The sequence below is a fragment of the Rhinoderma darwinii genome, chromosome 12 (assembly GCF_050947455.1).
Source record: "Rhinoderma darwinii isolate aRhiDar2 chromosome 12, aRhiDar2.hap1, whole genome shotgun sequence".
Classification (NCBI taxonomy): domain Eukaryota; kingdom Metazoa; phylum Chordata; class Amphibia; order Anura; family Rhinodermatidae; genus Rhinoderma; species Rhinoderma darwinii.
In genome coordinates, this window is record NC_134698.1 from 83,111,476 (window position 1) to 83,125,606 (window position 14,131).

The window sequence follows — 14,131 nt, forward strand, 5'->3', positions numbered from 1 at the left end:
CTGCGTGAAACTCACGGACTGTCTGAACGGCCCCATTGACTAACAAACATCCGTGCGAGGCGCGTGAAAATCACGCTCATTGCACGGACGTTTTACACGTTCGTCTAAATAAGCCCTAAGGTTGAGTTCACACGTTACAGATTTGTCACAAAATTTCAACACAGATTTTACCCTTTGCAATGCAAAAAAGTGAGATCTGCATCAAATCCGCGACAAAATCCGCAACAAACCGCGAGGCGTCAACTTCACCTAAAGCTGCTGCCTGCATTGTGGCTTCCAGCGATATCGACTACAAATAATGGACTCACGGACCCCTGTGAGCACATCAAGATATCGCTGCCTGCAGGGGGGGGGGGGGGCTCCTTGACCACAAGGCTTACAATCTATATTATTCGAGATGTAAATAATTTGTGGCGTTTCAGTCATTTTATAGACAATGTAAGTCGTTCTTTTCAGTGTTATTAAGAATGTTACTAGTTGTTTCTTAGTTATATCTGTTTCTGGGAAAGCAGAGTCATAAACAATGCGGCCGCCATTCCGGCTCCCACAGAGGCCATCACCCAGCTTTCCCGGACTCCTGAGGCAGATCTGCCCGGTTATGTGGTGGTTCACCCTGCACCCCAAAAACGCTTCGTAACCAGGCTCTAGACTGGGTGACACCCTGTGCCAGCTGCAATGGACAGTGCTGTGGTGCCTGGGATGCTGGGAGTTGTAGTTGCACTAGGTTGCAGACACTGATATCACCGCAGTGAATGTGCCCCCTATTTATTATAGTGCCCTCTATTTCTGTAATGTGCCCGGGCCGGAGCAGCTGTCCCAGCACTGACATTCCCACTGCCTGGCATTCCAACCCCCTGACATCATGGGCAGCGCAGACACAGATCCCCCAGTAATTCCATGTATCCTTCCGCGCAGGACTACATTTCTCTTTCCTTCGCCCTGTCTGTATGTACTGCCAGCCTTCCTTGCCCAGCACGGAGGGCACTCAGCATGTTCACAGCAGGAGGACGGACTATTCACTACAAGGAGTATTTCTTTCTGTAAGTCCCCCCCGCCGGACCTCATCACAGCGCGCATTGATCTGCTGCCAGCTCTTCCAGACAGGAAGTGAGTAGCAGAGTTCAGTGGAGCTGGGATTAGGCAGTGCGGACCCCTGTAATGTAGACTGAACCCCTGCAGCCTGGAAGACAAGACCTCGGTGTCCTGATATCACACAGACCAAGGGGGAGAAGGAAGAAGCTCAGCCCTGGAACCGTGCAACAGGTAAGAGCGCAGGATTACATTGTATCTGCTGTGTAGCTCGGGGGGAGTCATACATTGTATCTGCTGTGTAGCTCGGGGGGAGTCATACATTGTGTGTGTGGTGATACATTGTAGCTGTGTGTGTGTGTGTGTGTGTGTGTGTGTGTGTGTGTGGTGATACATTGTTTCTGCTGTGTAGCTCGGGGGGAGTCATACATTGTATCTGCTGTGTAGCTCGGGGGGAGTCATACATTGTATCTGCTGTGTAGCTCGGGGGGGAGTCATACATTGTATCTGCTGTGTAGCTCGGGGGGAGTCATACATTATATCTGCTGTGTAGCTCGGGGGGGAGTCATACATTGTGTGTGTGGTGATACATTGTGTGTGTGTGTGTGTGTGTGTGTGTGGTGTGATACATTGTATCTGCTGTGTAGATCGGGGGGGGGGGATGATACATTGTATCTGCTGTGTAGATCGGGGGGGGGATAATACATTGTATCTGCTGTGTAGATCGGGGGGGGGATGATACATTGTATCTGCTGTGTAGCTGGGGGGGGGGGAATGATACATTGTATCTGCTGTGTAGCTGGGGGGGGGGAAATGATACATTGTATCTGCTGTGTAGCTGGGGGGGGGGATGATACATTGTATCTGCTGTGTAGATGGGGGGATGATGCATTGTATCTGCTGTGTAGATCGGGGGGATGATACATTGTATCTGCTGTGTAGATTGGGGGGGGATGATACATTGTATCTGCTGTGTAGATCGGGGGGGGGGGGATGATACATTGTATCTGCTGTGTAGATCGGGGGGGGGATGATACATTGTATCTGCTGTGTAGATGGGGGGGGGGTGATACATTGTATCTGCTGTGTAGATGGGGGGGGGGATGATACATTGTATCTGCTGTGTAGATGGGGGGGGGATGATACATTGTATCTGCTGTGTAGATGGGGGGGATGATACATTGTATCTGCTGTGTAGATGGGGGGGGATGATACATTGTATCTGCTGTGTAGATGGGGGGGGGGATGATACATTGTATCTGCTGTGTAGATGGGGGGGGATGATACATTGTATCTGCTGTGTAGATGGGGGGGGGATGATACATTGTATCTGCTGTGTAGATGGGGGGGGATGATACATTGTATCTGCTGTGTAGTTTGGGGGAGGATGATACATTGTATCTGCTGTGTAGGGGGGGGGAGATGATACATTGTATTTGCTGTGTAGCTCCGGTTGTATCTGCTGGGGTGATGATACATTGTATCTGCTGTGTAGCGGGGGGGGGGGGGGGGGGTTATACATTGTATCTGCTGTGTATCTCAGGGGGTATTGGGGTAGATAGGTTCAGAGTGGGGGGGGGGGGGGCTTTCTTGGAAGTCTTGATGGGATTTTCATAGATCTATATTAAGCTGTGACTCTAGCGGGGGGATCCGGGTCTTGGCAGGGCAGTCTGTCCCCTCTGTGCGCTCCAACAAATCTGGAATAGCTGGAGGTTCTCTGACATGACAGCTGGGGGTGGTTACTATTAGTCAGGACCCTGCTCTGTTATTATCGGGTATTTTAGTTTTTATTCCATTCTAACTTTACTGTAACTATTCTCCTGGCCGCTGATGGAAAGTAATTGTAGGACTGTGATATCAGTGTGAGGCTCTGCAGAATTGTCTGTTTCATTGAGTCGTCTTCTTTATGGGCCGCTTGTATATTGTGGATGTGTAAATTATGATCCGCTACAATGTAAATATCACCAGCAGTCCATATAATCCTGATGTGTTTATGCAGAAAGCATCAATAATTAACTTTTTATGTAATTACTTGTAACAAAACGTTCAATGGTAAATAACAATGTGTCACAATTATAGACAACCCTCTATAGATGTCCTATGTGGCCATGAGGTAATAGAGGGGGTGGGGTCTGAAAACAGAACCCCCCCCCCCCCCCTCTCTATTTGCATGGCTGTCAGCTCTGTATGACTGCTGGAGTCCATTGGAACTGGTGCACACCTGTAATGTAGAGGTGCGGACGGTGGCGTGCAATATCTGACTTTTCGGGAATTGTATTAAGAGCTGTTGTCATTGGAATAAGTGGATAACCCTGCAGGGCTGTGGGAGAATCGGCCTTTTCCTGTGAATGGTGCGGGTACGAGGCTTGTGATGCCCCTGAGAACAGTCTATTTGCAATGAGTCCTGGCCTGGATTCTGCTGGTGCAGCTTATAGGGTGGAGGTTGTTTTTCCGGAAACCTTTTGGGGCTTGTCATCGGAATTGTTCTCATTCTGTAGAGTAGTTTCCAATCTGTGGCTCTCCAGCTTTTACAAAACTACAACCCCCAGCATGCCCTGACAGCTGCAGCGGTTGTAAATTTCAAAGCAGCTGGAGAGCCGAGAGTTGGTGACGACTACTATAGGGTTTAGATACATTTCTTACTTTATGCAACAGGTTAAATAGGTCCAGACTGAAAGAAAACCCCTTAAGATGGATCTTACACCTACTGTCATTGACATCTGCTCATCATCTGGACCAATGCCGCCGCCATTGCGTTTGGGTCCATTTGAAAAAAGTCACCAGGAATCCTCCAAATTTGCTGACTATTGGACGATCGTCAGATATAGTAAATATTCATCTGTGGTCAGGCCCGTTATGACGAATGATTGTTGCTTCAACAAATCGTCATGTGACAGACATTTCCATCGTTATAATTATCGTACATATGACGACATTTATGAACGCAAGTTCAACGTCCTTTTATTTGGAGAAGATTAACGAACATTTACATTATTGATGACAATTATTCTGCATGAACTGTGAGTGATAAACGATGGGTCGATTGTTGAGCTATTTGTGCCAATTCCTCTTTACACGGTTCAATGATAGTGTGAATCGGGCAACAGGGCACCGACCAGCCGATAAACGGGGAAATGCTCATTCATCGGCTGATCGCGTCTTTTATGCAGGACGATTATCGGGCAGATCATTAGTTCATTGAACGCTCGTTGCTGATAATTGTCCTGTGTAAACAGGTGAACGACCAGCAGATGAACGAGCAAACGCCGGATCATCATCTGCTGATTGTATCGTTTTAAAAAAGTGAAAAATTCTCCTTGTCGGCAGCGCATCATGGTGTGTAAACAGGAGACGCGCTGCCGACATGATAATAATGTACGGGGACGAGAGATCGGAGTAACGAGCGCTCGTCCCCATCCATAGCTCCTTGTGACAGGAGCAAACGAGCGCCGATCAACGATGTCCCATCTATTCATGTAAACGGGGAGATGTGCAGCCGACATCATGGAAATTTATGGGGACAAGCGATCATTAATTCTACTATTAAACAATCATTGCTCCGTTTAATGGGCGCGCCGATCGACAATCTGTATTGTGTGCTTGTTTTAAAAGTGGTAAACATGGGCGATATCTGCCCGTATAAAATCACCTGAGACAGGTGGCCAGTGCACCAAAAAGTTCTGCTGCCGGTTCTTAACTTTTTGGGTTCTATTTCTTCTAAGTCGTTTGTTTTTTTTTTGTTTTGTTCTTTTAGCCAAATCTGGGAATGGATCCAAAAAAGTGGAGATCCATTAGGGTAGGAACACACACGGCGTAAACACTGCAACTGATTAATTGTGGATACTCCGCGGCGTATTACAGTAGCAGCAGTGTGGGTGACATTTCAACAAATCTCATCCATGCGCTGCGGAAAAATGCAGCCGAAAAAAACGCACATAAATTGATCTGCGGTGCAGTTTCTTCAACCGCAGCATGAATCGCTGCTCTTCTGTTGCGGTTTTTGGGGTGCTTAAACCCGCAACAAAGTAGAGTCTGTAGCGATATTTGCGGCAGAATCACAGTGAATCCGTCGCACAAATCGCAAGTAAGAAAAAAAGTAATAAAGTTATACTTACCCAGAGTTCCCTGCTTCTTGTCCAGGCTCCCTGGATGACGTAGCAGGCCATGTGACCGTTGCAGCAAATCACAGGCTGTAGCGGCAGTCACATGGCCTGCAACATCATCCAGGGAGGCCGGAGCGGACGTTAGAGGAGGGAGGGAGGGGGGGGGGGGGTAAGTAAATGCAATAATTTACGCAGCGGAATTTACGCCCGAAAAAACAGGGATTTCGGACGGCATTCCCTGCGGTGTTCAGGGCGGATACGCTGTGCAGTGTGACGCAGTGTATCCGTCCTGAATAGGCCGTGTGTGTGTTACCCTTAGGTTGCCCATACACATTATATGAAAGTCGTCGGAATCTGTAGATTTGGGTGGGACTGGCCGACTAACTAATGTGTCAGAGGGTATCCCGACTTTTGGAAGAAAGAAGGACTGGGCATGTTGGAGTTTAACTTGCCAATCCTTTGTTCCTGCGGGAGATAAGTTGCTGCCAGAGTAGTCTGGAGGGGGGCAGAGTAGTCTGAAGGGGGGCAGAGTAGTCTGGCGGGGGTCCTCTGGGATACACTCCCTGGCTTTACTTAAAAAAAATAAAAATAATCGGGGCCAGGGAAATCTGCAAAATCGATTCAGATGAATGGAACTGATGGTTTGTCGCAAAAAATTTCAGAAACAAAATCTGTCGCGTGTGACTGCATCCTTAGACCTTGTTCACACACTACAGATTTTGCATGTATTTTTTCAAGCCAAAACCAGCATTAAATCCAGCTGAGCAGACCTATAAAGCCTGCCCTGTGTGAACAAGGCCTTAGACTCCACTTTTGGCTCAAACCACACCCTCCAGTCCTGATTTTTCCAGATATTTTGTAATGATCTTATCGCTGTGATCACTGGAAAGATGAACGTTACGCGATCAGGTCACTAAGATTAAAGTGTTTCCTAATTATGTCATTATGTGACGGCTCAGAGATGTAATTAGTTATTTCATAATCGGCAAAAACTGAAGGAACCAGTTACATAGAAATCCGACCATAGACATTAAGTAGCTGCGTAGTTGCCCTTATGTTTGGCGTGGCCGGATGTGCATTTTATTCTTAAGGGTATGTTCACACTCTGCGGAAAAACTGCTCATAAATTGACCTGCGTTTTTTTATTTCTTTTTTTTAATCCTCAGCATGTCAATTGTATTTGTGTAATCGCTGCTAATGTATTATGGGTTTTCCCCATAAAATTCAATGCGGAGGTAAAACTCGTAACAAATATCAGATGTCGCATTTTTTAGCGGCGAAACAGCATTTATTCCGCCGCAAAAAATGCAACTCAGAAAAAATCTTACACTTACCCAGAATTCTGTGCTTCTTCGTCCAGACCGGCCTCCTGGGATGACTAGAATTTGATGAAAATAAATCTTAATTTTTTTATAATAAAAAGTTCTGCAACTTTCTAATCTTTCCTCAACATTTTGAAGAAATCCTAAGGGCCAGTTCACGTGGAGTTTTTTACCGCTGTTCTTCACGTGGAAACAGCGGCGAAATCGCCTCCCATTGACTTCAATGAGAGGCAAAGGAGTTTTTTCCCACATTTATGTCTCTGACCTCCCATTGACATCAATGGAAGGCAGAGAAAACTGTTTTCGCTGCATTTTTTTGCCTTCGACACTCAATGGCCGTGGCCGAAAAACGCCACAAAAAATGCGGCAAAGAAAGTGCAGTCATGTCATAAACGGCCAGAAAATTCCTGAAGGAATTTAGAGGCAGATTTTTCTGCCTGCAAAAAAAACTCAATGTGAACATGCCCTAAGGGCCAGTCCACACTGAGGTTTTTTTGGCCCGGAAACCATGCCGGAATCAGCGCAAAAAAATGTCCGAAACCGCCTCCCATTAATTTCAATGGGAGACAGAGACGTTTTCTTTTTTTCTACGGCGGCATTTAGCCACTCGCGGGGAAAAAAAAGTGGTATGTTCTTTTATGCCGCGGTTCCGCCTTTGACCGACTATTGAAATCAATAGGTGGCAGTAAAAGCGTTTTTCGCTGTATTTTTTTTCACCGCGGCCCTCAATTGCCGCCAGCGGAAAACGCAGCGAGATCTGCGGCAAGAAAGTGCCGGCATGTCAAAATGTGCCTCAAAGTTCCTCCATGTGAAAAGGGCCTATTATACTTCTCACAACTGAGGCTTTGCTGCACTGTATCCAGTTTACACAATCCTCTGAGCTAAGCAGCCTGGGCTCCAGACATTTTACCAGCACTGATACATTGTACCAGTCTGGAGCGCAGACAAAGAATTGTACAGAATGGATACAATTGTAACAGTCCCTCGGCTGTGAGATATAATCCGGAGAAATTTTCAGCCTCTGGATATAAACGTTACCATTTAATTGACCTACTTTAAATGTTTTTCTTTGCTCTCTGAAGGTGATTGTTGGAGGGGTCCCCCATTACTGCAGCGTCCGGGTACACCGCTATGGTAAACATTCGGGTCCCCATAGGATACATATACTGGGGAGCTCATGTTATCTACTTGAGCCGGACGTCCAGAAGTTGAGTTTCCCATAAGGGGCAATGGTAATTCTGAAAAACGATCCAGATTGCAGCACGTCGTCTGTCCGGCGCAGGATCCCATCATGAATACGTGTCTGGCATGATAAGGGTTAATATCTGTCCACCCTGATGTATACCAGTCTCTATAACCGCTGTCCTGCTGATGTTCTGGAATATTGGGGCAGCTTCCTATAGGTCAGGTATGTAGAGGTGACGTCTCTGCTGTGCCACGTGTGGTCCAGCGTTGCCGCAGTATGCCAGCTTCACCTCTGCTCCGAGTGGGCACTGAGTCACGGGTCTTGTGCTTTTCTTTTTTTTTGCAGTCGCTTAACTTGGCAAAAATTGATCCTCTAGTTGGCAGTTGAATAAACCCACAAGAATTTGTTGAGTGTGATGGGGAGATATGAGTTTCGCCTCCAAGACAGGGCTGTGCGCTCCCTGCTCAGATACACCCAGCAGCAAAGTACATCTATATACCATTACTGCCGCTTCTGTGCCGTCGTCGTATCATGGAATGCAGTTTTTAGGTTCGATCTTGATTTCTTAATATATATCTCTAGTGGTTGGGGATCTGTTTTTATGATACAGAGCTCCGCATAAATATAGTGATGTGATACCATTCTGTCTGCCTGTAGCCACCACTAGGGGGAGCTCACTGTATACTGTTATTAATAACATGTATTATCAGTATGCAATAAGCTCTTAAGTGCCCCCTAGTGATGGCAGCAGATAGCTTGCATGTTATTTGTGTCTATGCAGGTGATTTGGAGCTCTGTATCAGAGAAATGGTAATTATGTAGATTCTGCTTCTGTTCTCCGCCTTATTTTGTGCTCCGCTCGCGGTCCTGACGCGGTCCTGACGCTATGATGATGGTTGTGACTCATGTCTTACTATAAATATTCCCTCACCTGTTATCCGGCACAGTTACATAATTGCTGAATGTAAATCTGTAGGATGAGGTAACGACTATATTTATGTTGCCAGGAGGTCGCTGATCATTCGCCGGCCGGAGCGCGGTTATTAATGAAGGTGATGAGAATGTTATAACTTGTCAGATGTTTCTCTTCTCTGCTGTCAGCGGATTGGATGTTTGTAAGGAAACAGAATATTTTGCATGGACTAAACCGCTGGTGATTAGCGGAGCCGTAACTAATTGTTGGAGATAAGTAACTTTTTCCATCAAAAAAACCAAACCTATCTTTATGTCGTTTTGTGTCCACAGCTCCAATGCAGACCTTTGTATCTCCATGGTACAGACTACACACTAACCCTGTGTAGTCTGATTCTGCAGTTGTATTGCCTTCCAGGTGTCCTCTACTACTTATATCCTACTGTATGTATATTCGTAAGAATTAGAGGGCAGATATGAGGATTCATGACTGCACATTGTCTGAGCACATAGACCTGCATAGGAGCTGTAAACCTAAAACGATAGTAGGATAAATTGCAAAGTTGCTTAATTTCTTATTTTAGAAGTATTTGCGAAATGATGGGAGCTGTAATGGTGGGCATATTGGTTGTCACCCAGCTTTCCCATAGGCGGATCCGTCCCGATTGTGCATTTTGAGTGTATTGTACACTTAATCTCCCCGATACTAATCTTTCTGCTTCGTCTCCCCGCAGGGTCCTGAATGTGTCACACGTGCAGATTCTTCTCTCTCTATTTAATGGCCGCTGGATGATCTGGGCGGGACACTCGGGACGATCCAGCTGATCGCGCTCGCTTCGAAGATGCCGCTTCCTTTTGGGTTGAAGTTAAAGCGGACGAGGAGATACACGGTGTCCAGTAAGAGCTGCCTGGTGGCCCGAATCCAGCTGCTTAACAATGAGTTTGTGGAATTTACCCTGTCGGTGGAAAGTTCGGGACAGGAATGTCTGGAGGCCGTGGCCCAAAGGCTGGAGCTCCGAGAGGTAACGATTCTCCTCAACACATGCTGGGACTTGTAGTTCTGTAGCTGCTGGGCGACCAAATTGTATCTCGTGACTATGCCCGGCTGCTCTAGTGTGAGGCTGCACCTTTAAAGGGTCGGCCGTTGTTTTATAAATCATGTAAATATTGTATAATGCAACATTCTGCAACTTTTCTATACATTGTTACAATTCTGCTCCATTTATAAGATCTCTGTTTGCGGACAGTGAATAGGAAAACTCTTCTTTACATTCACAGGCTGACAACAGCTGATCGTTTGTTACAATGTATCAATGTAGACAATAAGTACAGCAGCAGCACAAATCTCTCTCCTACAATGGACCCAAGGTTCATGGTTTTTACTTGCATTGATACATTGCACAAAAACCCTCAGCTGTGTGAAGAATGTTCGCATTCATTGACAGCATGCAGAGATCTTAAAAATGGTGAGGAATTGAAACACAAAGCGGGGAATGTATTAAACTCTTCTACGCCAGTTTTCTATTATTAGGAGTTGTCTCAGCATAGACATTGGTGGGATATTACTAGGATGGGCCGACAATGTCCGAACGCTGTGACACCTCCTGTAGCCTGTCATCCAGAGGACGTACTGTCCCTTTAAATGCAGCAGCAGAATGTATAGCGGTATGTAGTCTGGATGGATCCAGCAGCCCTGACGTTTGTATTTAGGGAATAACATTATATTGCGGGTATCGCTATTTGATCAATTCCCCAGGTTTGTTGACAGAAGAGCGGAGATCCACTTTAAATAACCCTTCTTTGTTCTGAGTGCCCAGTTTTCCCTGTTGGCCTGTGGTGTCTGTGACTTTGGTTCCGGCCATTCCCCGCTGTCCGGGTCCAGACTCCACGTCCTTATAACCTCCTCATCTGCAAATACAGCAAGGAAAATCTGCTAGTCCTGTGACCAGTGACATCACTGTGTGTGTGTGTGTGTGTGTGTGTGTGTGTGTGTGTATATATAATGTGTGTGATGTTAGATGAGGAGCTGTACTACAAATTGTGCCCTGCTCTCACCTTGCGCTCGGTGTTCGGAGTCACTGAACTGGCGTGTGGCATGGACGGCCCGGCACACTGCGGTCACCTGCCTGCTCACAGCTGGATATTGAACTTTGTGTTTTTCTCTGCGCTCTGGAAAGCTGGGGTTTTGTGCTGCTCACAACAAACCTGTCCCACCCGGTCCGACCACCAGAGAATGAGCGGAATGCAGAGCGACGTGTCCCACATTCCCGGCCGGTGACGAGTCGCTGCCCCCCTGAAGGTCCAGCACTTCTCACCACATTCTTCTTTACAGTCTCCATTATCTTCCTGGTGTCGTCACAATGTGTTTGTTGTAATAGGGAGTAGAAAGCTGCGTGGACTCCGGTGACTCTTTGACACCTAATTGTGGGTTTGTAAGTTCCAGATGGTCGATGACTAACAACTCTGAGCAGCAGCTTAACATGCCGGTCCTGCTGCGTGATGGCTAAAAAATGTCTTCACATCATTCCTGCCGGGCCGGGTCATCCTCTCTGCCGGGCCGGGTCATCCTCTCTGCCGGGGTCACTGGGCAATGCAAAGGGGGAGACAGTAGAAGAAGCTGTGGTGGGAACAATATCACACAACCTACTATCTGCTGAACCTGGTGTATCTAAGCCCAGCATGTGTGATACTATCTTCTGAGCTGTGTATCTAAGCCTAGCATGTGTGATACCGTCTGCTGAACCCGGTGTATCTAAACCTAGCATGTGTGATACTGTCTGCTGAGCCGCTGTATCTAAACCTAGCATGTGTGATACTGTCTGCTGAGCCGCTGTATCTAAGCCTAGCATGTGTGATACCGTCTGCTGAGCTGCTGTATCTAAACCTAGCATGTGATGTGATACACTGTCTCTGAGAGCAGCGCTATGTCCACTGTATATAATGTACTTATTCTGCAGTAATATTACTATTCGGGGGCGACCTCTCTGCAGGGCGGTAGATCTGCGCCCCCAGAGCGGACAAGTCTCCACGTGTCTGGAGTAGTGCATCTTGTATGGAGGGGCCGGTGATACACACTGATATATATTATATATACATACATACATACACCCCCTCAGGAGCTCAGCCTTTCATTTGCAATTACGGATATGTGTATAAATAAAGTTTATTGCAGAAGTTCCGGGACCCCCCCGTCCCCCCTCAGATCTGATCTTTTTGCCTATAAGGCAGCCGGCTGTTTGTTTACATCCATGATGTCCCTGGATATACAATGTATACGGTACGACCTATAGATTATGGGATTTATATACTGCGCGCATGAGGATCTGCGACAGTGAAATTCCTTTAATCTGACATCCGATAATCCAGAAAGTTTTATAATCTGGTTTACAGATCACTTTCCGGTACTAATGTAATTTACAGTCTTGGTACATACGGATCTATAGATTCAGCACATGGGGGATTTCTATTCGTTCCTCCTGCGTGGATGTAATCGTAGCCGTATTCTCCTGAGATCTGTAATCGGGGGTCGTGTTTCTCCATGGAGTGATCTTCCATTGGTAGAGTGGAGCCCAGGTCCAGGCTGCCCAGCCCCCGCCTGATGTATATGGTACTGTCAGTGATATCCTATAGGCAACCACCTCTCTGTAATCACATTATTACTGTTGTGTTCTTGTCAGGTGACTTACTTCAGCCTATGGTATTACAACAAGCAGAACCAGCAGCGATGGGTGGATCTGGAGAAACCTCTGAAGAAGCAGCTGGACAAGTACGCCCTGGAGCCCACCGTGTATTTCGGGGTGGTTTACTATGTGCCCTCGGTGTCGCAGCTGCAGCAGGAGATCACCAGGTGAGGACGCCAAGAAAATGGCGCTAATGATAAGCCCGGAAGGATTGATGGATACCAGCGCCCCCAGTCACATGTTAATGTGTCGTGAAAGTCCTGCAGCTTTCTACCAAACTTTGTTTCAATTCTTCACCATGTTCAAGTTTTCTGATTGCTGTCAGTGAATGGGAACATTCTTGCTTACATTCTGTTGCTAAAAACCCTTTGTGACTTTCTACTTTTCACAGCTGAGGATTGTTACTATTTCATCCAGTCTAGACGATACTCTGTGCTAGTAAAATGCCAGACACCATGGAAAACGTTAAAGTCAATGGGGTCCGTCAGGTGCCTTTAGTGTCCGACATGTGAGGAATCTGTCACTGTATTGAATTCCGCTTTTCTCCTATGACAGAAAAACGGAATTGCTAGCACAGATGTGAACAAAGCCTTAAAAGACCGGGCTCCAAACTCCTACATTTTACCTGCACTGATACATTGTAGCAAGGGTTCAGGGCAGGAGACAGATTTGTGCTGCTGATGTGGGTAATTTGTGGATCATTATTCACTGACAGCAAGCATAGATATTGATCTGCAAAGTCCATTAGAAAGTTGCAGAGCTTTTCTGGGCAACCCTTCCATTTTTCACATTACAGTTTTTAAACTGGGGCTGTTATAAAGCTTTCTCAAAATCCTAAGAGGTAGATCTGCCATGACTGAGGAGGATGGGGGTTGTTCTTGTACATACCACTCAGGGTTCTAGGAAAGCTGGGTGACGATCTGTGTGTAAACCGTAGTAGTGGCTGCCACTCAGCTTTCCCTGCAGCAGACATAACTCCTCACATCCTGACATTAGAGGACGACTCAAGGCTGTGGGTTCTTCGGAGACTCTGTGATTTTCTGGGTAATCCTCGGCCGCGCTGTTTCGGCACTCACGTACGCTCGCACTTTGTCTTGGGCAGATACCAGTATTACCTGCAGCTGAAGAAGGACATTCTGGAGGGGAAAATCCCCTGTACCCTGGAGCAAGCGATCCAGCTGGCGGGTCTGGCTGTGCAGGGTGAGTACGCGGATGTCGCCCGTTATTTGCCCCATTATCGGTGTCCTTGACAGTGGAGCCGAGAACATTGTCTCCGCTACTCCCTGATTGTGCTGCTGCGGTGACGAGATAATCCCTCCCGGCAGCAGTAGATGAGACCCCCAAGTCTTGAGCTGCCCCCCTCTATATTATAAGGGCAACATTCCAGTAATCCGGCGTTCAAATATCATTTTGTGGATTAGAAGAATTGGACTTTATGCTGCACATAGATCTAGAAGCAGGTCATGACTTCCAACCTGTGGTTGTCCTGCTGAGAGTTGTAGTTCCTCGACAGCTGGAGAGCCACAGGTTTGAGATTTCATGAGCTGTTCCAGCACATGGAGGGTTAACTCCTTGGCGGTCGCTGGGTGTGGACCGCGTGTGAGCCGACCGCCTGTGCGCTTTCCATGCTTTGCTCTCAATTATAGGCGGCTTTTTTTTTCTCATTTTCCAGCTGATTTTGGAGACTATGACCAGTACGAATCTCAGGATTTCCTGCAACGTTACGCGCTGTTTCCTGTGGTAAGACACCCCCCCCCCCCCGTGTTAACCCCTTATTGTCATGATGGATGAAACCTCCTCTTGGTATGGAAACTTGTCGTCCAGTGTTGTATAAATAAAGCTTTATGGTTCTATAATGAAACGTTCTGCAGCTTTCTATTAGACTTTGTTACAATTGTT

At 46.8% G+C, this 14,131-nt stretch overlaps 1 protein-coding gene across 1 annotated transcript in view; it reads left to right on the forward strand.

Annotated features, from left to right (window-relative positions):
• Positions 1-998: 998 nt before the first annotated feature.
• Positions 999-14,131, forward strand: part of PTPN21 (protein tyrosine phosphatase non-receptor type 21) — a 31,369-nt gene continuing 18,236 nt past the window's right edge. The window contains exons 1-5 of the mRNA XM_075844380.1: positions 999-1,263; positions 9,287-9,574; positions 12,230-12,399; positions 13,335-13,432; positions 13,905-13,972. Of these exons, the coding sequence (XP_075700495.1) occupies positions 9,395-9,574; positions 12,230-12,399; positions 13,335-13,432; positions 13,905-13,972 (516 nt within the window). The 5' untranslated portion in view covers positions 999-1,263; positions 9,287-9,394. The remainder of the gene's footprint in view (positions 1,264-9,286; positions 9,575-12,229; positions 12,400-13,334; positions 13,433-13,904; positions 13,973-14,131) is intronic.